The 24,670-nt window shown below is 49.5% G+C and overlaps 1 protein-coding gene across 1 annotated transcript in view; it reads right to left on the reverse strand.

Annotated features, from left to right (window-relative positions):
• Positions 1-24,670, reverse strand: part of LOC108803340 (zinc finger protein 585A-like) — a gene marked incomplete at both ends in the record, with an annotated part of 40,319 nt that overhangs the window by 4,119 nt on the left and 11,530 nt on the right. The window contains 7 exons of the mRNA XM_018575187.1: positions 5,933-6,801; positions 7,663-7,785; positions 14,275-14,373; positions 14,623-14,760; positions 15,372-15,578; positions 16,728-16,789; positions 19,217-19,451. Coding sequence (XP_018430689.1) covers positions 5,933-6,801; positions 7,663-7,785; positions 14,275-14,373; positions 14,623-14,760; positions 15,372-15,578; positions 16,728-16,789; positions 19,217-19,451 — 1,733 coding nt within the window. The remainder of the gene's footprint in view (positions 1-5,932; positions 6,802-7,662; positions 7,786-14,274; positions 14,374-14,622; positions 14,761-15,371; positions 15,579-16,727; positions 16,790-19,216; positions 19,452-24,670) is intronic.

Genomic DNA, 24,670 nt, shown 5'->3' on the forward strand with positions numbered 1-24,670 from the left:
GGGGGGGGGGAGGGGTTACTTTGTCTAAATATAAAATAATATCTTATTACCTCCTCTGCTGCCAGTTCCAGCAATGTCTCCTCTCTACTTCTTCCAAAATCACCTCTCACCTGGAACTTCCTGTTTTATAGGTGACACTTCCTGCCATAGAGACTTCCTGTCTGGGTATAGGTGAGATCACCATCTGGTGGAGCTCAGAGGAACTGCAGCCCCGAGAAACCTCTCGTAGTGTGAACACGGCCTTGTGCTGTGTGTTCTGTATAGACGGGTCATCTCCACTCCCACCGAGAGGGATAGAAATGTATGACTGATAGGGATCAGTGGAGGGATTTTGCAGCAAATCTGATGATAGGTTTAGCCATGGGCAAGGACGGCCCTCCCACAGTGACTCGCTAAGAACCTGAAGGACCTGCCCGGGGCTCCTTCATGGTTCCTTTTCTCTCCCAGGCCAAAGCTGTCTATTGAAATTCTAATGGTGGACAATCTGTCTCTTCCGTTCTACTTGTAGTGCCCTCTGCTACGTCGCTACTTAATCTAGTTCTATATTGGGACTGCAGTCAATCTGGATGCTGATTGCTCTGAGTTCTGCTGGATTCCCTGAGTCTGGGGGATTGATTGCTTCCCCCTGTTGCTGGGTTGGGGCCTCAGCATACAGTGAGGGAGGATCCATCCTCAGACTGTGACTATGCATCTGACTCTGACCAATCCCTGAGCAGGATGACTCAGAGGTGTGGCTGGAGGAAGGTGATAAAGGTTTTGGGACACTTTCCAGAACTCTCTCTCTCCCCTGGGGCCCTCCCTGGGAGGAAGTCTGCGTGATACAGATGCCTGGTCTGGGCCTCAGCATGTGGCAAATACTGGGGGCCTAGAGGCCTAAGATACTACTGGACGCCTGGTCTGGGCCTCACCATGTGGCAGATACTGGGGGCCTAGAAGCCTAAGATACTACTGGACTCTTGGTCTGGGCCTCAGCATGTGGCAAATACTGGGGGCCTAGAGGCCTAAGATACTACTGGACTCCTTGTCTGAGCCTCAGCATGTGGCAGATACTGGGGGCCTAGAGGCCTAAGATACTACTGGACTCCTTGTCTGAGCCTCAGCATGTGGCAGATACTGGGGGCCTAGAGGCCTAAGATACTACTGGACTCCTGGTCTAGGCCTCAGCATGTGGCAGATGCTGGGGGCCTAGAGACCTAAGATACTACAGGATGCCTGGTCTGGGCCTCAGCATGTGGCAAATACTGGGGGCCTAGAGACCTAAGACACTACTGGACTCCTGGTCTGGGCCTCAGCATGTGGCAGATGCTGGGGGGCCTAGAGACCTAAGATACTACTGGAAAGGAACCTGATGGAAGCCGGGCTGGAGGTGGAATCTGCTTATGGAAGAGTGTCGCAGAGGAGCTGGTGAGAGGTCCCGTCTGGAACCCTGTAAGAGATCCCTCACCCTACTCTCAGGTACTATACAGAAGAGAAGCCGGTTGGTGCACTACAAGTCATGTGACGGTTCTCTCTCAGAGTCCTGGACTATTCCTGGCTGTCCTCTGGTGCTACTTCATATTGCTGGTCGCTCTCACAGGACCGTTGTGCTTCTGATACAAGCCGTTGCTAAGGGAGACGACAGAGTCCTCCGAATTGTTACTCGGGTATCCTGCACCCCCCGACCCTCTCTCCTGGTTACTACTCAGCAATAAATACTACAAAGACCCCCCGACCCGATCCTGATCCGTTCCGGAGTGTCGGTGTTTCTGGAGCTGAGACAGGGGGCCGGTGGCTGGCTGACCAGGTAGGAGAACCCAAGTTCATATCCAGCGGCTCCTTCCGGGGTGAGCGCCACATACTGATCCGTGAATTATACAATATAATGTGATATGGACTCCCCTCTATACTTTGATCTCACGGTCATAATTCGTGGTGCCAGGAAGAACCTTCTACCTGGATGAAAACCTTCCCATGTGGCTTTGTAAGCCCCGTGATGTCCTCATTCATCCATAGAAGTCTCAGGCAGTGGTGGAATGGGTGATGTGGTCCTCACTGTCCTCATCAGATGTACCCAGAAGCTGGCAGTCCACCTCTACTACAGCCAGGCAGATTGGGGCCCCATATCGCTGTACTGCTGGGACGAGCACTTATCCTCGTTTAGCATACCCTAAATCCAGTATATAGATACAAAGAACCCCAGGAGAGGGTGAAGGGTGCAAATGGTTCCTGATGACCAGGATGTGGTAGAATAGGTCTGGCACATACAAGGGGGGCATTACAACAGAGGACCTTGGTATGGCAGCACAGGGTAGTCAGAATCCAGGGTGCAGGTTAAGTATGTGGAGATTGATCTTCTGGGAGCCCAGTGACGGCAGCAGCGGTTCCAGCTATGGGTACTCACACTGACCTGATGTTTTATTCTGGGACAGTGCCGAGAAGGTCTCATCCTGAGAGCTGCAACCCTAGTATCTGAGTAGCTCAGACAGTTGGGCCTTAAGATGTGGTGCAGCAGATGGAAGACCACCAAAGAGCCTCAGTCTAGGGGCTCACCTGCATGATGGAAGGCCACCAATGAGCTGTAGTATCAGGGCTCACCTGCATGATGGAAGACCACCAAAGAGTCTCAGCATAGGTGCCCGCCTACATGATGGAAGACCACCAAAGAGCCTCAGTATAGGGGCCCACCTACATGATGGAAGACCACCAAAGAGCCTCAGTATAGGGGGTCTCCTACATGATGGAAGAGGACCAAAGAGCCCCAGTATAGGGGCTCACCTACATGATGGAAGACCACCATAGAGCCTCAGTATAGGGGCTCACCTACATGATGGAAGACCACCAAAGAGCCTCAGTATTGGGGCTCACCTACATGATGGAAGACCACCAAAGAACCCCAGTATAGGGCAGTGGTAGCCAAACTCTGGCCCTCCAGCTGTGGTGAAACTGCAAATCCCATGATGCATCTCTCTCCGCAAGTCATGTCTGTGGCTGTGAGAATCTTGCAATGCCTCATGGGACTTGTAGTTCCACCACAGCTGGAGGGCCGGAGTTTGGCTACCCCTGGTATAGGGCCTCACCTACATGATAGAAGACCACCAAAGAGCCTCAGTCTAGGGGCTCACCTACATGATGGAAGGCCACCAATGAGCTGTAGTATCAGGGCTCACCTGCATGATGGAAGACCACCAAAGAGTCTCAGCATAGGTGCCCGCCTACATGATGGAAGACCACCAAAGAGCCTCAGTATAGGGGCTAACCTGCATGATGGAAGACCACCAAAGAGCCTCAGTCTAGGGGCTCACCTACATGATGGAAGACCACAAAAGAGCCTCAGTCTAGGGGCCCACCTACATGATGGAAGACCACCAAAGAGCCTCAGTATAGGGGCTCACATACATGATGGAACACCACCAAAAAGGCCTCAGTATAGGGGCCCACCTACATGATCGAAGACCACAAAAGAGCCCCAGTCTAGGGGCTCACCTACATGATGGAAGACCACCAAAGAGCCTCAGTATAGGGGCTCACCTACATGATGGAAGACCACCATAGAGCCTCAGTATAGGGGGTCTCCTACATGATGGAAGACGACCAAAGAGCCCCAGTATAGGGGCTCACCTACATGATGGAAGACCACCATAGAGCCTCAGTATAGGGGCTCACCTACATGATGGAAGACCACCAATGAGCCTCAGTATAGGGGCTCACCTACATGATGGAAGACCACCAGAGAGCCTCTACTGTCACTATACCTGAACAACTCATTAGTCCACAGCGTATTGTTCCAGAAGGCCTGGTCTTTGGCTATGAAGCACCCCCCTGACCCTTTAGAGGCGTCAGTGGCAGGGTGGCCTGGCATTTCAACTCAGAGATTAGTTCTTAGGTTTTTAAAGATTTTCTTCCATAATCAACTCAATGGGAGAGAAGATAAAGGGCTACAGACATCGAGGACAGCACAGAACTCCAGACTCACCCACCACGTCCCAGCTTTAGAGTGCAGAGGACCTTTAAACTGATTGCAGTTAACATTGTGTATTGAAGAACCTGAGCTGGTCAGTGGACACAGCACAGAATTCCACGGGGGGAGACACCAGACTTCTCTCTGAGGTCCAAGCCCATCCTGGCTTCTCCAGCAGATGAAGTTCCTCCCTGGTTCTCCATCCCAGGAACCAACTCGGACACAACTGGGTCCATACCGGACTTACTGCAGGCCTGGGGGAAGCCTCTCAAATGGTCCACCCCGAATATTGATGTCCTCCAGCATGCACCACTGGCCATGATCCTCCTTGTGATTGGCTAGGGGGACACACCTATTCATTACTGGATGTTCTGCTCTGTGGCAAGGTCACACCCAGCAGCAGGCAGATAACACTGAGATTAGGGGAAGCCAGAGGAGCACAGACTATCCAATCAGCATAGGTGCGGTCTCTCTCTGATTGCAGGTGCAAACTTTGAGTTTCCCCAACTTTTTTTTGCATCAGATGGTCAGCGTTCGGGATGAACTTGTGTAGCGGCCGGTCCCGGACAAATCTGCATTCTGAAGCCCATGTCACCTGTAGATTATTTTTCCTGCAGCGAAATGATTCATTCGATATAATTTGGCTGATCTTTTTCAATCCCTTTCTGGAACACCTTCTTCTTGAGGGCCTTAGAGAACTCTATTGGTCTTGGCTTGATGACACCACACACTTGTAGCCCCTGCACAGTTGCTGTATTGCGGGAGCACTTCTCCCTGCAAGGGGTTAATGACCCTAGTCTGGACTTTTGCTGGCAGATAAGAGTTAAAGCTGTGAAGAGACTTGATTGGTTGCCATTGTCTGAGATCACTGCAGCAGAGACTCATTGGAATTGTATTTCTGAGACAGGGAGAGACAATGTTGGTGTATGCAGAAAAAACTACAGTTCCCGGGTGACAGAGATAATTGTGTGACTCAGCCCTCCTCTGAAGCGCGGGCAGATCTGCTAGGACTCTCCAGACTGCAGGGCACGTGTGATTGCTGTGAGAAGAGCCACAGACATCACTGCTGCCAGAGAGAGAGAGCGATCACAGGGATGTCTTTATACTTCTGATCCCCTAACGTCGCCACCGCTAATGTCAGAGATTTATCTGCTGCATCAGAGGCCGACACAGCTGCGTCCTTTAGAACGGTTGGATTCTGCTGTTAGAGAGGGACCTGCTACCTTTGTATCAGAGCATCCGAGCCTCAACATAAGTCCAAGGAGCAGCCGGCTTGAGAGGGAGACGTCCTTCTCGCTGGCCAGCGAGGGAGCCGTCACTCAAGCCTGCATTCTGCAGGAGTGGTGAGAGGCCGATGACCACCCGTTATTGCTGAATTCAACTGGTGCTTGCAACAGAGTTTGGGCCCCAACGCCGGCTAGGCCACAAGTACCACTACTGGCCAGTAGCGTAGGGAACTGGGGGACATCCTGGACTGAGACGTTGCTTCAGTTAGCCCAGTATTGCTTATTGCAGCGAGTAGACAGCCGCGGCTGAGGTCTGCCTGAATGCTCAATGTGCATTCTGGTTAATTCTGATCATATCTCATCGGCGTCCAATCTTTAATTCATCAGTCAGATGTCTAAGGCAAAACCTCCAACACGTTTCACCCATGGTAAGGTTCCTTTTAATTCCATCAACCAAAAACCAGCCGACACGTTTTAGTGACAAGCCCCCCCCCCCCCACTTCATCAGGGCTACAAAATAGACATAAAACACAATGAAGAAGATACAATTATAATAACAAAGAATACAGAGAGGAAATGTGACCTCCATTAGGTTTCAGAAGAGTCCAACCTCGGAGCATGTGTATGGAAGTTGAAGAAGAACGATTGTAGTTAGAGATGATCGAAATCAAGTAAAGAAATATCTTCAGCTGGCCACACAGGGCCCCCGGATTCGAGGGGTTGCTGACGAACTGGTCAATGTTCAAGCAATGGGTGGCTTTGTCGGCACCCTATTGTTTGACAAGACTTCTGTGGAAAACATTTCCCGCACTCAGGGCAGGAAGACAGCCTCGCCCCTGTGTGAGATTTTAGATGCTTGACAAGTTTTGATTTCCGTGTATAAGATTTCCCGCACTCGGGGCAGGAAAACAGCTTCTCCCGCGTGTGGTATATCTGATGTTCGGTAAGATTGGACTTCCGGGAGAAACATTTTCCGCACTCCGAACAGGTATACGGCTTCTCCCCCGTGTGAGACTTCTGATGGGTGTTAAGATTGGACTTCTGTGAAAAACTTTTGCCGCACTCCGGGCAGGAATAAGGCTTCTCCCCCGTGTGAGATCTCTGATGTATGATAAGTTCTGATTTCCGTGTGTAACATTTTCCGCACTCGTTGCAGGAAAATGGCTTCTCACCCACGTGCAGTCTCTGATGTCTGGAAAGAGTGGTCTTACCTGAAAAACATTTTCCGCATTCGGGGCAGGAATACGGCCTCTCGCCCGTGTGAGATCTTAGATGTATAACAAGTTCGGATTTCTGTGAAAATTTTTTCCCGCACTCAGGGCAAGAAAATGGCCTCTCCCCCGTGTGAGTTCTGTAATGTATCACCAGTTCTGATTTATGAAAAAAACTTTTCCCGCACTCAGAACACGGAAAAAGCTTCTCACCCGCGTGAGACCTCTGATGTTCAGAAAGACTCAATTCGGAGCCAAAACCTTCCCCGCACTCAGGATAGAAAAATGTCTCCTCCCCCTGAATGCCAGCACCATCCCCCATAGTACGAGGTTCCTCAGAGTCAGAGGGAGTCCATGGTCTACCCACACTGTGACGTCCACCATCCATAGCTGAGCTCATTGTCTCTTCTCCCGCACAATCTGCTGTGATGTCCTCATCTTCCATCTTACAACCTGGAGATAAGGTCAGACGATCCTTTGAGGGTTCCTCCATGGCGTGTCCTGGAAACATAGAGACACATGATGGAGAGATATGAGAGGGTGAGATGACTTCACTCAACATTCCATCTGGATCAGGAGGTCTGAGGGAGCGGATGTTCTATGAGGAGGTCCCAACCAGCCGGGACTCCTCCCCTCTTCAGTCAACATTCCATCTGGATCAGGAGGTCTGAGGGAGCGGATGTTCTATGAGGAGGTCCCAACCAGCCGGGACTCCTCCCCCTCTTCAGTCAAAGGGCCTTTGGTCCTCCCAAATCACTTCTACATTGACACAGCCTTGTCAGAAGAGGCGGAGCTAATGGGGACTGGGAGGAGCATGCACTTCACCCAACCACAAGCCTAGGCACTGGGTCATGTGACTTCTGATAAATAGTATAGACTGGCAGCCCCTCCCCTGGATAACAGAAGAATATATTGTGGGTCACCTGTGCTGATCTCTGTAGGCGTGGCCTCCTCTATGGATGTCCTCATCATCCCGGCCTCCTCCGTATATCGCTGATCATCCCTCACATACGTCTCTTCTACTTCACCCTCAACTTTCATCTTCATCAGATCTTCACCCTAAACCAAGAAAATAATGGAGAACATCTGTAAAGTAGAAGCTCTAATGATGTGAGACCTCCTAGAAGATATCCGATTCCACACATTGTCTCTATGAGCCACTTACATCTTCTAGAAGCTCCGCCCCACCTACCTGATCATGGCGGGGGATGGTGAGATCTTCCTGGGTGGAATCCCGGGAATACAGAGGGCGGGGACATCTCTCTGGTGGGTTTATGTTAGGTGGCGCCATCATATTATCTTTCATAATGTCCCTGTGTCCTTCAGAAAGCTCCTTCATCACTCCGTACTCCTCGTCCTCCTCTTTATACTCTTCTTTAAAATCAATATTATTCTCTCCGAGGTTTCCACCCTAAATTTAGAATAAAATATTAATTGTAACAAACATCTTTCTGTATTAATCATAACTATCAGTGATAATCACCGACCTGATCATGGTGGGGGATGGTGAGATGTTCCTGGGTGGGGTCCCGGGAATACAGAGGGCGGGGACATCTCTCATGGTGGGGGATGGTGAGATCTTCCTGGGTGGGGTCCCGGGAATACAGGGGGCGGGGACATCTCTCTGGTGGGTTCCTCTTACTGGATCCATCTGTAGGAAACACACACACTGACTGAATACATTGTTTCTATGTGTGTATCAGATGATGGGGGATGTAGGCGGAGCCTCCGTACTGCTCTCTCCTCTTACCCGGTGATGTGAGGGGCGGGGCATTCTCCATCACCACGTCCTTGTAGAGATCCCGGTGTCCTTCTAGATACTCCCACTCCTCCATGGAGAGATAGACAGAGACATCCTGACACCTTATAGGAACCTGACACACACAATGATACCGTCACCAACCTCTCCGGTCAGCAGGTAGATGATCTCCAGGGTGAGGTTCAGTATCCTCTCGGTCATGTGACTCCGGTCCTCCTCCATCCTCATGGATGTGGTCATGTGATCTCTGGTGGTCTCTCTGTAGAGGGATAGAGGAGAATGATGAGGACTGGACTGGGTGTATATCAGGATGGGGGGGTAATATGAGGGTATCATTGAAGAACGGCCCCTCCGGTGGGATTACACACAGAGGAACACTCAGTTTAGTGTTTGCTATGTTTTTGGGGCCCGGGGGGGGGGTCTCTTACCTTTTGAATCTATCAGTTCTATCAATTAATTATAATTCAGAGGCCACACCCCCATATATACAAGCCATGATGACTTAAAGGCGAGTGATTTCCACTTATACCCATAGTTAGGGCCGACCTGTGACACTGAAGCTGTCACAGGTCCGCTCTATTGATCGGGAAGTGAACACGCACAGCCAGTCGACGACTTCCTGATCCTCTCCCTGCAGACAACTACCCTCATAGTTCCCTTTTAAAGGCCAAAACTCAAAAGTATCTCCTGGAGAGAAGACAACTTCTTCTCCTGTCTACCGGGCACCCCTAAACATATGATGAAGCTCAAATGTCGGATGAAGTCTTCTTCAGAGATCGAATGTTCCTGGACTGTCCATCTCCTGGCTCCCGGCGGTGGTTTTCTCCGCTAACCTCCATGTCACCACCGTGTCCTGTACCCTGTCCCTACACAGTGTCCTTGTACCATGTCCTGTAGTGAGGTGGAGATCAGCGGGAGGACCCACAGTTTTCAGTGGGGGGAGGATGGGATCAGGAGATGGTCTCTCCCGGACGTGTCTTTTTCTGAAGAAGACTTCATCCTACGTCGGAGCTCCTTTCAGAGAATGAAGGATCCACCTTTACCGGGAAAGCTTGGATTTGGGTTTGACGTTGAGGTGAAATCATCTAAAATCTGAGGAAAAATTGAGAGCGCAATAAACATTTTGGGCCGTTAAATATAATAATTATTTTCCTGTGTCCCTCAGACCGAAAAGGGGGACAATGAGGACAGTGAGGAGGCTACGATACTATGAAATCTCATTACCTCCTCTGCTACAAGTTCCAGCAATGTCTCCTCTCTACTTCCTCCCTACTCACCTCTCACCCGGAACTTCCTTTTTTATAGTTGATGTCACTTCCTGTCTGTTTTCCATAGAGACTTCCTGCCTGGGTCTAGGTGAGATCACCACCTTGTGGAGCTCTGAGGAACTGCAGCCCCGAGAAACCTCTCGTAGTGTGAACATGGCCTTGCGTCGATCCCTTTATTATACATATATATGAAATAATAAGGATTGCTCACCTCGCATTCCTCTGGAGATAACAGCGTTATAATGTCCACATCGTTTATAAAATCCGGATGCGTTCCAGCTGACGCATTTCTTCATCAAAATGACCTAAATGGTGGTATTTCCTCGCTTCATTCGTCCCTCCTCCTAAGATGACTCCATTGGTTCAATCGGCAAAAACGAGACCGCCTCCTACGTGTAAACACCGCCATCTGTTTTCTTTCTGATCGTGTGGGACCTTCACTTGACCAGTCACATGACCATCACTTCCTATTATCTTCCCAACTGGCCACATGATAACAGGAAGTCATGGTAATGTGGCTGGTCAGACAATTGGAAAGATAACAGGAAGTGATGGTCATGTGGCCGGTCAGACAATTGGAAAGATAACAGGAAGTGATGGACATCTGGCTGGTCAGATGATTGGAAAGGTAACAGGAAGCGATGGTCATTTGGCCGGTCAGACGATTGGAAAGATAACAGGAAGTGATGGTCGTGTGGCTGGTCAGACAATTGGAAAGATAACAGGAAGTGATGGTCATGTGGCTGGTCAGACAATTGGAAAGATAACAGGAAATTATGGTCGTGTGGCCGGTCAGACAATTGGAAAGATAACAGGAAGTGATGGTCGTGTGGCTGGTCAGACAATTGGAAAGATAACAGGAAGTTAGGCTCACATGCGGGAAACCGTCCTGTTGGTGCCAATTGGAGCAAAATCGACTCATGTCAGGAGGACGATAAAAGGCGGAGAGGAAGTATAAGAAAGAGTCGCACGTATAGATAGATTGATAGATATAGAGAGATTGATGAAATCAATCAAATAAACTTTATCGCCAGCTGCTTTTATATACAAAGTGAACATTCTATACATAAGATACAGAACATACACCCACAGCACACAAGGCCGTGTTCACACTACGAGAGGTCTCTCTGGGCTGCAGTTCCTCTGAGCTCCACCAGGTGGTGATCTCACCTATACCCAGACAGGAAGTCTCTATGGAAACAAGGAAGTGATGTCAGGTAGAAACAGGAAGTTCCATGTGGGAGGAAGTACAGAGGAGACATTGCTGTTACTGGCAGCAGAGGAGGTAATGAGATTTATATTATCATGGCTCCATCACTGACCTCTTTTGTCCATCTTCTTGGTCTGATGTACACAGACAGATATACTCTTGTTTTGGATTTGACCTTTAAGTCATGATGGTTTCTATAAAATGGGGGTGTGGCCTCCGCGTTCATGTTTATTGCTAAAAAGAAGTCTTTGTTTTCCGTGTTAAAAGAAATGTTCCTCTGTGTGTAATCCCACCGGGGGGGCGTTCTTCAGTCATAGAGACCCTCATATTATCCCCCCTCCCCCATCCTGATATTATACACTCAGTACAGCCCTCATCATTCTCCTCTACAGAGAGACCTCCAGAGATCACATGACCACATCCATGAGGATGGAGGAGGACCGGAGTCACATGACCGAGAGGATACTAAACCTCACCCTGGAGATCATCTACCTGCTGACCGGAGTGGTGAGGTGGATTCTGGGAGGTCAACATATAAAAACAAATGTTTATTACATTGATTTTTTTTTAAAATATATACTCAGAGTGGAGACTTCGGGGATTTCAATATTATTGTTAAAGAAGAACATAAAGAGGAGGATGAGAAGTATGGTGTGATGGAGGAGATTTCAGGAGGACACATTTATATGATGGAGCCAGCTAATACCAGAAACCCACCAGAGAGATGTCCCCGTCCTCTGTATTCCCGGGACTCCACCCAGGAAGATCTCACCATCCCCCACCATGATCAGGTGGGTGGAGTTGAGGGGCGGGAACGCTCTGACATGTGGAGATGACATGTGGACTCTACAAGATGAGATCTTCTATGTGATGTCACATCATAAATACTTCTATGTCACAGATGAGACTTTCTGCCGTTCTGTTGGTTTAGGGTGAAGATCTGATGAAGATGAAAGTTGAGGGTGAAGTAGAAGAGACGTATGTGAGGGATGATCAGCGATATACGGAGGAGGCCGGGATGATGAGGACATCCATAGAGGAGGACACGCCTACAGAGATCAGCACAGGTGGGTCATAACATTGAACTCTGAAGAGTCTTGGGATGAAAAGTAAGGAGTAACCTAAATGAGGAAACATCTTTCCAGTTTGAAAACTTGTGTTGCCTATCACCGGAAGCCTCGGTCTATGGTCACTTGTTCTGTGGTGAAGGGTCTACAAGTCTGAACTTTGAAGCTCTTATTTATCAGAGGTCACATGACCGAGTGCCTAGGCTTGTGGTTGGGTGTAGAGCATGCTCCTCCCAGTCCCCTCTGGCTCCACCAGTGATGGTGATTTGGGAGGAAGACCAAAGGCGCTTTGACTGAAGATGGGAGGATTCCCAGCTGGTTGGGACCTCCTCATAGAACATCTGCTCCCTCAGACCTCCTGATCCAGATGGAATGTTGAGTGAAGAGGGGAGGAGTCCCAGTTGGTTGGGACCTCCTCATAGAACATCCGCTCCCTCAGACCTCCTGATCCAGATGGAATGTTGAGTGAAGTCATCTAACCCTCTCATATCTCTCCATCATGTGTTTCTATGTTTCCAGGACACGCCATGGAGGAACCCTCAAAGGATCGTCTGACTTTATCTCCAGGTTGTAAGATGGAAGATGAGGACATCACAGCAGATTGTGCGGGAGAAGAGACAATGAGCTCAGCTATGGATTGTGGACGTCACATTGTGGAGAGACCATGGAATCCCTCTGACTCTGAGCAACCTCGTCCTGTGGGGGATGGTGCCGGAATTCAGGGGGAGAAGACATTTTCCTGTCCTGAGTGCGGGGAAGGTTTTAGATCTGAATTAAGTCTCTCTGTACATCAGAGATCTCACACGGGTGAGGAGCTTCATTCCTGTCCTGAGTGTGGAAAATGTTTTCTTCATAAATCACAACTAGTCAGACATCGGAGATCTCACACCGGGGAGAAGCCATATTCCTGTCCAGACTGTGGGAAATGTTTTTCAGATAAGACCAGTCTTTCCAGACATCAGAGACTGCACACGGGTGAAAAGCCATACGCCTGCCTTGAGTGTGGAAAAGGTTATACACAGAAATCAGACCTTGTTATACATCAAAGATCTCACACGGAGGAAAGCTCATATTCCTGCCCTGAGTGTGGGAAACGTTTTTCAGTGAAGACCAGTCTTTCCAGACATCAAAGATTGCATACAGGTGAGAAGCTGTATTCCTGCTCTGACTGTGGGAAAAGTTATACAAAGAAATCAGACCTCGTTATACATCAGAGATCTCACACGGGAGAGAAACCATATTCCTGCCCTGAGTGCGGAAAATGTTTTTCAAAGAAGTGCCATCTGAACAGGCACGAGAAGTCTCACATTGGTGAGAAGCCGTATTACTGCCTTGAGTGCGGGAAATTCTTTTCACAAAAGTCTCATCTTGATATACACCAGAGGTCTCACACAGGCGAGAAACCGTATTCCTGCCCTGAGTGCGGAAAATGTTTTTCACAGAAGTCCAATCTAAACACCCATCAGAAGGTCTCACACGGTTGAGAATTCCCATTCTTGCGCTTAGTGTGGAAAATGTTTTCACTTTGAAAACCCTGTATAAGGAAATCAGAGATGACTAAAGACTTGAAAGTTGTGTCTGGCTTCCTCTGCTGGGGGGAGGGAGGGGGCGTCACTACTGGTCGAGTCCCTCTAGCAGTGTAGTCTGATCTCCCATCATGGTGAGGGAGGAGCTTGTGGATGAAGCGAAGGGGAGATCAGACTACACGACAGGACTGACAGTGTCACGGCAGTAGTGATCAGGCAGCTTTGACTCGGAGGGCGCCCTGCTGGAGGACGGTGGAACATATGAGATTTCGGGGGTGATTTGTAGGTCACTTAATAAAAGCTTATCTTGGATTTGTATCATTGTTTCAATCTTTTACTTATTGGCATGTACTTCTTGCAGGAGCCAACTCCCCACCTCCTCTTAAAGCTCTGGGGGAGGGGGGTTCAGTAGTCTAGTCCAGGGATCAGTTCATAGTTCAAGTCCATTTCTTCTTCGTACCGTGTCCCTTGAAAGAAGAGGTTCAACATGACTACAAACAGCCTGGTCTTGGGGGGTGGAGTCCAGCAGAGTTTCTGCAACACCAACCCCAGCCGTGAAGGCCAGATATCTGGGGCAGTGAGCTCGTGTGTGAATTGGAGACGCCGAGTACAAGCCCCATCAGGTCTTCTCCAGAGCACCTAATGGTGAGGATGGAATTCGCTGTGTGCTGGTGCCGGGCTGCAACCCGCTGGAGCTGGAGGGACAAGCCATGCAAAAGGATTCAGGCAGGAACAGAAGATCAAGGAGACAGGCGAAAGGTCAGGGCAGGCGGCAAACGTGAAATTATGGAACAAAGCCGGGGTTGGTACACAGAAGGTCCATCCAAGGAAACGGGTAGCAGATCAGGGACAAATGCACAGATCGGAGCTCGGAGACAACAGGAATGTTGCTCAGGCAAAGGAAGCTGGGCAGGTGCTAAATAATGAGAGCGATCGGGAATTTGGGTAGGAAGTGGCCAAGAGGCAAGTGAGAACAGAGCCTATGCTCCCAGGGCAGAAGTCCACCTAGTCATCCTGATGAGTTGAGATGGAGGTAGAGTTCAAGATTTGGATGGACCCGTTCAGCTTACCCATTGGACTGGGGATGAAAGGCTGAAGAGTAATTCGATTTGAAGCTGGCCGAGGTTCTCGAAAAATGGGCGGTCAATTGAAGTCCCCGTTGAAGTCTCCTGTCAGAGACAATGTGTGAGGTCATACCATGGAGAAGGAAGGTTATCATGATGAAAACCACGACATAACTGGGAGCCAACAATTGACCGGGAAGTGGAATCAGGTAAAACATTTTGGAGAAGCGTTCCACCATGACGGTGGAGCCTGGTGAGTGAGGAAGGTCGGAGATAAAGTCCATGGAAATACAGCACCAAGGCACATCAGGAAGTGGAGAGGTAGAAGCAGTCCAGCCAGGGTGGAGATGGAACGTTCAGATTGGACACGGATAGTGCAAGCTTGAGCATACTCTTTGATGTCCTTATGAGGAGACCACCAGTAGTAACGTTGAAGGAAGCCACAGCTACGTTGCACTCAAGGATGTCCAAACATTTGGAAGTCGTGTCCACCTAAGGAGTTTGAAGCCGAGATTAAGTCCCACAAAGGTCTTCCTGGGTGAAATACCCAAATGCTGGGGATGAGTGGTGGCCAGGATATGATGGGAAGGAAATACGGGTTCCAAGCTTAGGTGAACATCAAAAGACCTGGAGGCATCAGCATTTTTGGAACCAGGCCAAAAAGCAATGTCAGAGTTAAACCTAGCAAAGAAGAGGATCCAAGCTTGCGGCAGAGTCAAGCATCAGCCATATTGCGAACACTGAAGATCTCTTTGATCAGTGTAAATGATGATGTGATGTGGGAATCCCTCTAAGGCCTCATTCACGATGGGCAAGTTTCCCCATACAGCATGATGGGCCGGTTCTCGACTCCCCCGGAGCTTTAGAAAGATATGTGAGGGCAGCTCACAGCAATGAAAAGGGCCGACTAATGTTCAGGCATAGGGGGATGGATGTGGACAGTAGGTTGTGGAAAGCTTTGATGGTCTCAGAGTCTCATGTTTGGCCCCCTTTCAAGTAATTGCAGATGAACTGGCAGTAATGATTGGTGAATTTCAAAAACGTTGAGTTGCTCCTAGACCAGAGGGCTGAGGCCTGAACTTTGGCCAGATCCAAAAGCAAACCTTGATCTGAGGCACTGTAACCAAGGAAAGGAACCTAAGAGGCACTTGGCCGGCCTTGGCATAGAGCCAGTTGTCACAAAGCTGCTGTATAACCGTACACGTGTGTTGACGATGAGTGCCCAAGTCCTGGAAGAAGATGAGAATGTCATCCAGGTACACAATGACACAGGTGTCCAAGAGGTCACGGAAAACCTCATTGACAAAATTCTGGAAGACGGCTGGGGTGTTGGGTCAGCCTAAGGGCATCATGAGATACTCCAAATGCCCAGCATGGAATGAGGCGGTAGCTTCTTTGGAAGACAAGTCTGGTGGCAGTGAGATGCCCAAGACAACACCTGAACAGAGTTCCAATCTGAGGGGTGAATGTTTTTGCAACTGGGGAGGCCAAGAATGATGGGACTGGAGGACTTGGGAAGAACAAGAAGAACATTTACTCACAATGGAGAACTCCGATGAGCATAGATAATGAGGAAGTTCTGAAGCAAAAAGCACCTATGGCCAAGATAGAGCCATTGACTGCAAAGACTGAAAGAGAGGAATCCCCAAGGTCACGAGAGGGATGTCCAACATGGAAGCCAAGGATTGCTCCATAAAGTTCCCAGCCTCCCCATATGCAGAGACTTGCTAAGAGGTCATAGCCCAAAGGATGGAAACGGCCAAGGTAAATCAAGAGAAAGTGAATGAATTCAAAGTCTGGTCTAGATCACCTCCCTCCTGGTGAACTAGACCTGGGGAGTCTTCCGGGCGGACAGGCAGGTCTTCGGTAGGGGGCCTAAGATACTATAGGATGCCTGGTCTGGGCCTCAGCATGTGGCAGATGTTGGGGGCCTAGAGACCTAAGATACTACAGGACGCCTGGTCTGAGCCTCAGCATGTGGCAGATGCTGGGGGCCCATAGACCTTAGATACTACTGGAAAGGAACCCGATGGAAGCCGGGCTGGAGGTGGAATCTGCTTATGGAGGAGTGTTGCGGAGGAGCTGGTGAGAGGTGCCGCCTGGACCCTGTAAGAGATCCCTCACCCTACTCTCAGGTACTATACAGAAGAGAAGCCGGTTGGGGCACTACAAGTCATGTGACGGTTCTCTCTCAGAGTCCCGGACTATTCCTGGCTGTCCTCTGGTGCTACTTCATATTCCTGGTCGCTCTCACAGGACCGTTGTGCTACTGATACAAGCCGTTGCTAAGGGAGACGACAGAGTCCTCCGAATTGTTATTCGGGTATCCTGCACCCCCCGACCCTCTCTCCTGGTTACTACTGAGCAATAAATGCTACAAAGACCCCACGACCCGATCCTGATCCGTTCCGGAGTGTCGGTGTTGCTGGAGCTGAGAAAGGGGCCGGTGGCTGGCTGACCAGGTCGGAGGACCCAAGTTCATATCCAGCGGCTCCTTCGGGGGTGAGCGCTACATGAGCATCTCCACAAAAAGTGGAAAATTGGAGGACAATTATGATTTAAATCTGTAATCAGGTTTACTGGAGAAAAAAAAATGAAATCCCTCCACTGATCCCTATCAGTCATATATTTCTATCCCTCTCGGTGGGGTGGAGATGACCCATCTATAAGGATATACAGAACATACACACACAGCACGAGATGTCTCTCTGGACTGCAGTTCCTCTGAGCTCCACCAGGTGGTGATTTCACTTATACCCAGACAGGAAGTCTCTATGACAGGAAGTGATGTCACCTCTAAATAGGAAGTTTTAGCTGTGAGGTGATTTCAGAGGAGACATTGCTGGGACTGGCAGCAGAGGAGGTAATAAGATATTATGTTATATATACATCCAGTAACCCCTCCCCCGTCATGTCCGTCCTCGTCCTCCGTAGTCAATGTGACCTCTTTTATCTCCGGAAGATTCTTCTACACATATATAGTGCGGGGAAACGTATATGAACGTCTTCAGGGTCAGAATATTTCCCTGTGTACGGGGCCGGAGCATTTCCTTCATTTTAGACATTTTCATATCTCTAAAATGAGAGAAATGGACAACTTTCCACACAATGTATTCAGGTGACGGACACACCCCTAACCACGCCCCCGGCTGTGCGCACCAATCAGAATTTATATACCAAAAATGATTGGTTAGACCCCAAATTGTTTTATTTTTTACCATTTACTTTTTATATTGTTTTTTTTGAAAAGGCAAAACGCATAACTGAGAGATAAGATGAAGGTTCTCGTATAGAGGTCCATACATCAGACCAGACGAGGGACAACTGAGGAGACAATGGGAGAGGAGAGACAAGGGGAGAGGAGAGACGAGGGACAGAGGCGAAGAGAGACGAGGGACAACTGAGGGGAGACGAGGGACAACTGAGGGGAGACCAGGGACAACTGAGGAGAGACAAGGGACAGAGAGAAGAGGGACAACTGAGGAGAGACGAGGGACAGAGGCGAAGAGAGACGAGGGACAACTGAGGAGAGACGAGTGACAACTGAGGGGAGACGAGGGACAACTGAGGGGAGACCAGGGACAACTGAGGAGAGACAAGGGACAGAGAGAAGAGGGACAACTGAGGAGAGACGAGGGACAGAGGCGAAGAGAGACGAGGGACAACTGAGGAGAGACGAGTGACAACTGAGGGGAGACGAGGGACAACTGAGGGGAGACGAGGGACAACTGAGGAGAGACGAGGAGAAGAGGGACAGGGGAGAAGAGAGACGAGGGACAACTGAGGAGACGAAGGACAGAGGAGAGACAAGGGACAGGGGAGAGGACAGAGGAGAAGAGAGACGAGGTACAAATGAGGAGAGACGAGGGACAGAGGAGAAGAGAGACGAGGGACAACTGAGGAGAGACGAGGGACAGAGGAGAGGAGAGACGAGGGACAGAGGAGAAGAGAGACGAGGCACAGAGGAGAGGAGAGACGAGGGACAACTGAGGAGAGAGACGAGGGACAACTGAGGAGAGACGAGGGACAGAGGAGAGGAGAGACGAGGGACAACTGAGGAGAGACGAGGGACAACTGAGGGGAGACGAGGGACAACTGAGGAGAGACGAGGGACAGAGGAGAAGAGAGACGAGGGACAGAGGAGAGGAGAGACGAGGGACAGAGGAGAAGAGAGACGAGGGACAACTGAGGGGAGAAGAGGGACAGAGGAGAAGAGAGACGAGGGACAGAGGAGAGGAGAGAAGAGACGAGGGACAGAGGAGAAGAGAGAGGAGAGACAATGGTGGGGAGACGAGGGACAACTGAGGAGAGACGAGGGACAAAGGTGGGGAGACGAGGGACAGAGGAGAGGAGAGACAACTGAGGGGAGACGAGGGGCAGAGGTATTCTGTTCCAGGCGATTTGTCTCTTTTCCACCAATGACATTTTCACCTTCGCAGTCTCTTGCATTAGTGACGAGATTCGGGTTCTGCTGAAATTTGACCCCAATTTCCAGGATTTGTGGTTGATGAGCTTTGGAACTCACCCATAATGCCCCAAGCAGCCTATGGCCCCGTTCAGCGGGCAATAACAGGGATGGAGGTGGACAGTCCCGCCCCTCACTATAAGCGGGGGTGGGAGGTCAGTCATAGTGTCGGTGTGTCTGGTGATGGTGAGCGGACAAGGAGAGCTCCTTCATAGGGACCGATCAGTGGAGGGATTGAGTGGTGTGGTTGGGTTGTGTGTGTTGCAGTTGTGGTTCCAACTTCCTCCAGCACAGAGCAGACAGTATGCAGCCAGCATTGCTGATGTCCCCTTCTCCTATTCCTCGTTCTTCTCTTCCACCTTCCCCTGCTCCTCATCCGATAATCCATCCAGATCCAGGTATATTGGTTCTGAAGAGTCGGCAGAATTCTTCGAGGTCTCCATTGATTCTGGATTGTCCCCGGGAGGAGACAGAAGCAGATACAGAAGGGGAAGATGTGAGGAACGCTCGGGTCTTCCTTGGTTCTCAGGAGGAGGATTGGCAGTGACAGAAGGAGGAAGAGAGCGGGGTGATCACAGCGGGAGAAGGTGGCTCGGTGTCTCCTGAGGAAGCCACACTCCAGGCCGAGGTCAGAGGCCACGCAGCAGAGGTACCAGACATCAGAGCTCCAGCAGACGGAGCTTTCTGTGAGCTGGACTCCAGTGAGGAAGAGGTGGGTCTATAAATACATCTTTGAGTAATCCAATCTACGTGCCAACTCCCACTGGGGGCAGCCAGAATATTAACCCCTCATATCCCCATCCTAATATTATACACCCAGTACAATCCTCATCATTCTCCTCTATCAGTCCACACAGAGACCTCCACAGATCACATGACCACATCAATGGGGATGGAGGAGGACCGGAGTCACATGACCGAGAGGATACTAAACCTCACCCTGGAGATCATCTACCTGCTGACCGGAGAGGTGAGGAGGATTCTGGGAGGTCACATGACCTGACCGGAGAGGTGAGGAGGATTCTGGGATTCTAACATGATGTTCCTATTGGTTCCTCCATCCAGAGTTTTCCTCTTCTGAAGTCTGGTGATCATGTGACCATCACAGTGCCCCCATGTGACTCCCTAAAACCCGAGAGACCCAACATGGAGAAGATTCTAGAAGTCACCAAGAAGATGATGAAGCTGCTGACGGGAGAGGTGAGCGGTGCCGGGGATTCTGGGACATGATCCAGGAACAGACGAGGGGCGTGTCTGGGTGGTGACGGGAGAGGTGAGCGGTGCCGGGGATTCTGGGACATGATCCAGGAACAGACAAGGGGCGTGTCTGGGTGGTGACGGTATCATTGTGTGTGTCAGGTTCCTATAAGGTGTCAGGATGTCTCTGTCTATCTCTCCATGGAGGAGTGGGAGTATCTAGAAGGACACCGGGATCTCTACAAGGACGTGGTGATGGAGAATGCCCCGCCCCTCACATCACCGGGTAAGAGGAGAGAGCAGTACGGAGGCTCCGCCTACATCCCCCATCATCTGATACACACATAGAAACAATGTATTCAGTCAGTGTGTGTGTTTCCTACAGATGGATCCAGTAAGAGGAACCCACCAGAGAGATGTCCCCGCCCCCTGTATTCCCGGGACTCCACCCAGGAAGATCTCACCCTCCCCCACCATGAGAGATGTCCCCGTCCTCTGCATTCCCGGGACTCCACCCAGGAAGATCTCACCCTCCCCCGCCATGATCAGGTGGGTGGAAAAAATTATTGGTCATTGTAATTTATGGAGAAGCATGTTTGTTAAAATGTTTTATTATATATTCAGAGTGAAAACTTCGGGGATTTTATTATTGTTTGTAAAGAAGAACATAAAGAGGAGGATGAGGAGTATGGTGTGATGGAGGAGTTTTCAGATGGACAGAAGAATATGATGGAGCCACCTAGTAAGAGGAACCCACCAGAGAGATGTCCCCATCCTCTGTATTCCCGGGACTCCACCCAGGAACATCTCACCATCCCCCGCCATGATCAGGTGGGTGAAGTTGAGGGGCGGGAACATAAAGTGATGGAACGCTCTGACATGTGGAGATGACGTGTGGACTCTACAAGATGAGACCTTCTATGTGATGTCACATCATAAATACTTCTATGTCACAGATGAGACTTTCTGCCGTTCTGTTGGTTTAGGGTGAAGATCTGATGAAGATGAAAGTTGAGGGTGAAGTAGAAGAGACGTATGTGAGGGATGATCAGCGATATACGGAGGAGGCCGGGATGATGAGGACGTCCATGGAGGAGGACACGCCTACAGAGATCAGCACAGGTGACCCATAATATATTCTTCTCTGTTCCTAGACACTGATAGGTCCAGAGGAGGGCGGAGCTGAGTGTTATCAGCCAGTCATAGGGGTGACCTCCTTATACTGATACCCATACATCTGGTTGGGACCTCCTCAGAGAACATCTGCTCCCTCAGACCTCCTGATCCAGGTGGAATGTTGAGTGAAGAGGGGAGGAGTCCCGGCTGGTTGGGACCTCCTCAGAACATCCGCTCCCTCAGACCTCCTGATCCAGATGGAATGTTGAGTGAAGTCATCTAACCCTCTCATATCTCTCCGTCATGTGTTTCTATGTTTCCAGGACACGCCATGGAGGAACCCTCAAAGGATCCTCTGACTTTATCTCCAGGTTGTAAGATGGAACATGAGGACATCACAGCAGATTGTGCGGGAGAAGAGACAATGAGCTCAGCTATGGATGGTGGACTTCACAGTGTGGATAGACCATGGAATCCCTCTGACTCTGAGCGACCTCGTCCTGTGGGGGATGGGGCCGGAATTCAGGGGGAGAAGACATTTTCCTATCCTGAGTGCGGGGAAAGTTTTAGATCTGAATTAATTCTTAGTGAACATCGGAGTGCTCACTCAGGCGAGAAGCTTTATCCTTGTTCTGTGTGTGGGAAAAGTTTTAATATATCAGCACTTGTCAGACATCTCAAATCTCACAAGGTACAGAAGCCATATTCCTGCCCTGAGTGTGGGAAACATTTTGCTAACAAGACCTATCTTTCTAAACATCAGAAACTGCACTTGGGCAAGAAGCCGCATTCCTGCTTAGAGTGCGGAAAATGTTTTACATGGAAATCAGATCTGTCGAGACACCAAAGATCTCATACCGGGGAGAGGCCATATTCCTGCTCTGAGTGTGGGAAAAGTTTTTCACAGAAATCAGTCCTTATTACACATCAAAGATCTCACACTGGGGAGAAGCCGTATTCCTGCTCCGTGTGCTGGAAATGTTATGCACGGAAAGCCGACCTTGTTGTGCACGAAAGAACTCACACCGGAGAGAAGCCCTATTCCTGCTCCGATTGTGGGAAAAGTTATAGACGGAAATCATACCTTGTTCTACATCAGGTATCTCATACAGGGTAAAGCACATATTCCTGTTCTGCGTAAAGGAAACGTTTTTCACAGGGGAGAAGCTGGATTGTTGTCCTGCGTGTGGGAAATGTTGTGTATGAAAGTACACAACAAAGATCTCTTGAGTGTAGACAAAGTTATCTAGGAAACAGAACTTTCCCAGTATACATGCGGAGAGGTGTCACGGCTCTAAGGCAGGGATGGCCAAACTCCGCCCCTCCAGCTGTGGTGGAACTAAGAATCCCATGAGGCTTTGCAAGCCACAGACATGACTCCCGGAGAGAGATGCTTCATGGGATTTGTAGTTTCACCACAGCTGGAGGGCCGGAGTTTGGCCATCCCTGATCTAAGGCTTTGTGAGCCATTGTGTTCTTGAGAGAAGATCCAGTTCCTAGTGACCGCCAGTGCTCCTAAGAACAGATTCCAATTTCTAGTGTCCAACAGCATATTTGAGAGACGTTCCAGTTCCTAGTGACCCCCCAAGTTTTGTTGAGAGAAGTGGCAGTTTCTAGTGACCCCTAGCTTTCATTACAGGAGTTCCTTCTCCTCGTGATCCTCAGCGTTCTTCAGAGAAGGTCCAGATCCTAGTGACCCCCCCCCAACCGTAGTGTTCCCGAGAGTTCCTAGTTCTGTTGGGGAATTCTGAACAGGGCTTCAGTCAGGCTCCGGGCCTGGTGGTTATGGTCTTGTTCCCCTAATGTCCTCCAAACTTGTAGAGAGTTATTAAAGAAGAATGTGTGGACATGGGAAAGGTGTGTGTGTTTTCTCGCCCCATAAATGATCAAATTTCAAAAACTATATGCCAAAGTTCTGTGCGTTCTTCTTGTGCCATTTATATATGTTTAATAAATTTGGATTATATTTTCAATGCACAAGCCAGTGGTTTGGCTTCATCTACAACAGTAGTCTTGAGATAAGCTTCCTTTCCTGGTGACCACCTGTGTTCCTGAGAGAAGTTCCAATTCCTGGAGACCGCCAATGTGTTTTTGAGGGAAGTTCCAGGTCCTAGTGACCCCTGGTGTTCCTGAGAGAAGTTCCAGTTCATGGCGACCCTCCGTGCTCCTGAGAAAAGTTTCAGGTCCTAGTGACCCTCCGTGTTCCTGAGAGAAGTTCCAGTTCACGGTTACCCTCAGTGTTCCTGAGAGAAGTTCCAGTTCACGGTTACCCTCAGTGTTCCTGAGAAAAGTTCCAGTTCACGGTTACCCTCAGTGTTCCTGAGAGAAGTTCCAGTTCATGGTGACCCTCAATGTTCCAGAGAGAAGTTCCAGTTCACGGTGACCCTCCGTGCTCCTGTGAGAAGTTCCAGTTCATGGCGACCCTCCGTGTTCCTGAGAAAAGTTCCCGTTCACGGTGACCCACCGTGTTCCTGAGAGAAGTTCCCGTTCATGGCAACCATCCGTGTTCCTGAAAGAACATGTGTTTTTTTTTTATTATTATTAGATTTATTTTATTTCATTTTAATTTTAAAAACTGTTTTTTTACTTTACTTTGACTGCTATCAGATGGGGGGGCTTGCAAGCCCCTCCATGTAATAGCAGATGGTGGTGACAGGTCCTCTTTAAGGTGATGCTGGGGGTCCAAAAGACCCTCAGTGTCACCTTTACACTAAGACCTATCTTTCTAAACATCAGAAACTGCACTTGGGCAAGAAGCCGCATTCCTGCTTAGAGTGCGGAAAATGTTTTACATGGAAATCAGATCTGTCGAGACACCAAAGATCTCATACCGGGGAGAGGCCATATTCCTGCTCTGAGTGTGGGAAAAGTTTTTCACAGAAATCAGTCCTTATTACACATCAAAGATCTCACACTGGGGAGAAGCCGTATTCCTGCTCCGTGTGCTGGAAATGTTATGCACGGAAAGCCGACCTTGTTGTGCACGAAAGAACTCACACCGGAGAGAAGCCCTATTCCTGCTCCGATTGTGGGAAAAGTTATAGACGGAAATCATACCTTGTTCTACATCAGGTATCTCATACAGGGTAAAGCACATATTCCTGTTCTGCGTAAAGGAAACGTTTTTCACAGGGGAGAAGCTGGATTGTTGTCCTGCGTGTGGGAAATGTTGTGTATGAAAGTACACAACAAAGATCTCTTGAGTGTAGACAAAGTTATCTAGGAAACAGAACTTTCCCAGTATACATGCGGAGAGGTGTCACGGCTCTAAGGCAGGGATGGCCAAACTCCGCCCCTCCAGCTGTGGTGGAACTAAGAATCCCATGAGGCTTTGCAAGCCACAGACATGACTCCCGGAGAGAGATGCTTCATGGGATTTGTAGTTTCACCACAGCTGGAGGGCCGGAGTTTGGCCATCCCTGATCTAAGGCTTTGTGAGCCATTGTGTTCTTGAGAGAAGATCCAGTTCCTAGTGACCGCCAGTGCTCCTAAGAACAGATTCCAATTTCTAGTGCCCAACAGCATATTTGAGAGACGTTCCAGTTCCTAGTGACCCCCCAAGTTTTGTTGAGAGAAGTGTCAGTTTCTAGTGACCCCTAGCTTTCATTACAGGAGTTCCTTCTC

Source organism: Nanorana parkeri, unplaced genomic scaffold, assembly GCF_000935625.1.
Source record: "Nanorana parkeri isolate BGI_ZX_2015 unplaced genomic scaffold, ASM93562v1 scaffold3617, whole genome shotgun sequence".
In the NCBI taxonomy this organism is placed as follows: domain Eukaryota; kingdom Metazoa; phylum Chordata; class Amphibia; order Anura; family Dicroglossidae; genus Nanorana; species Nanorana parkeri.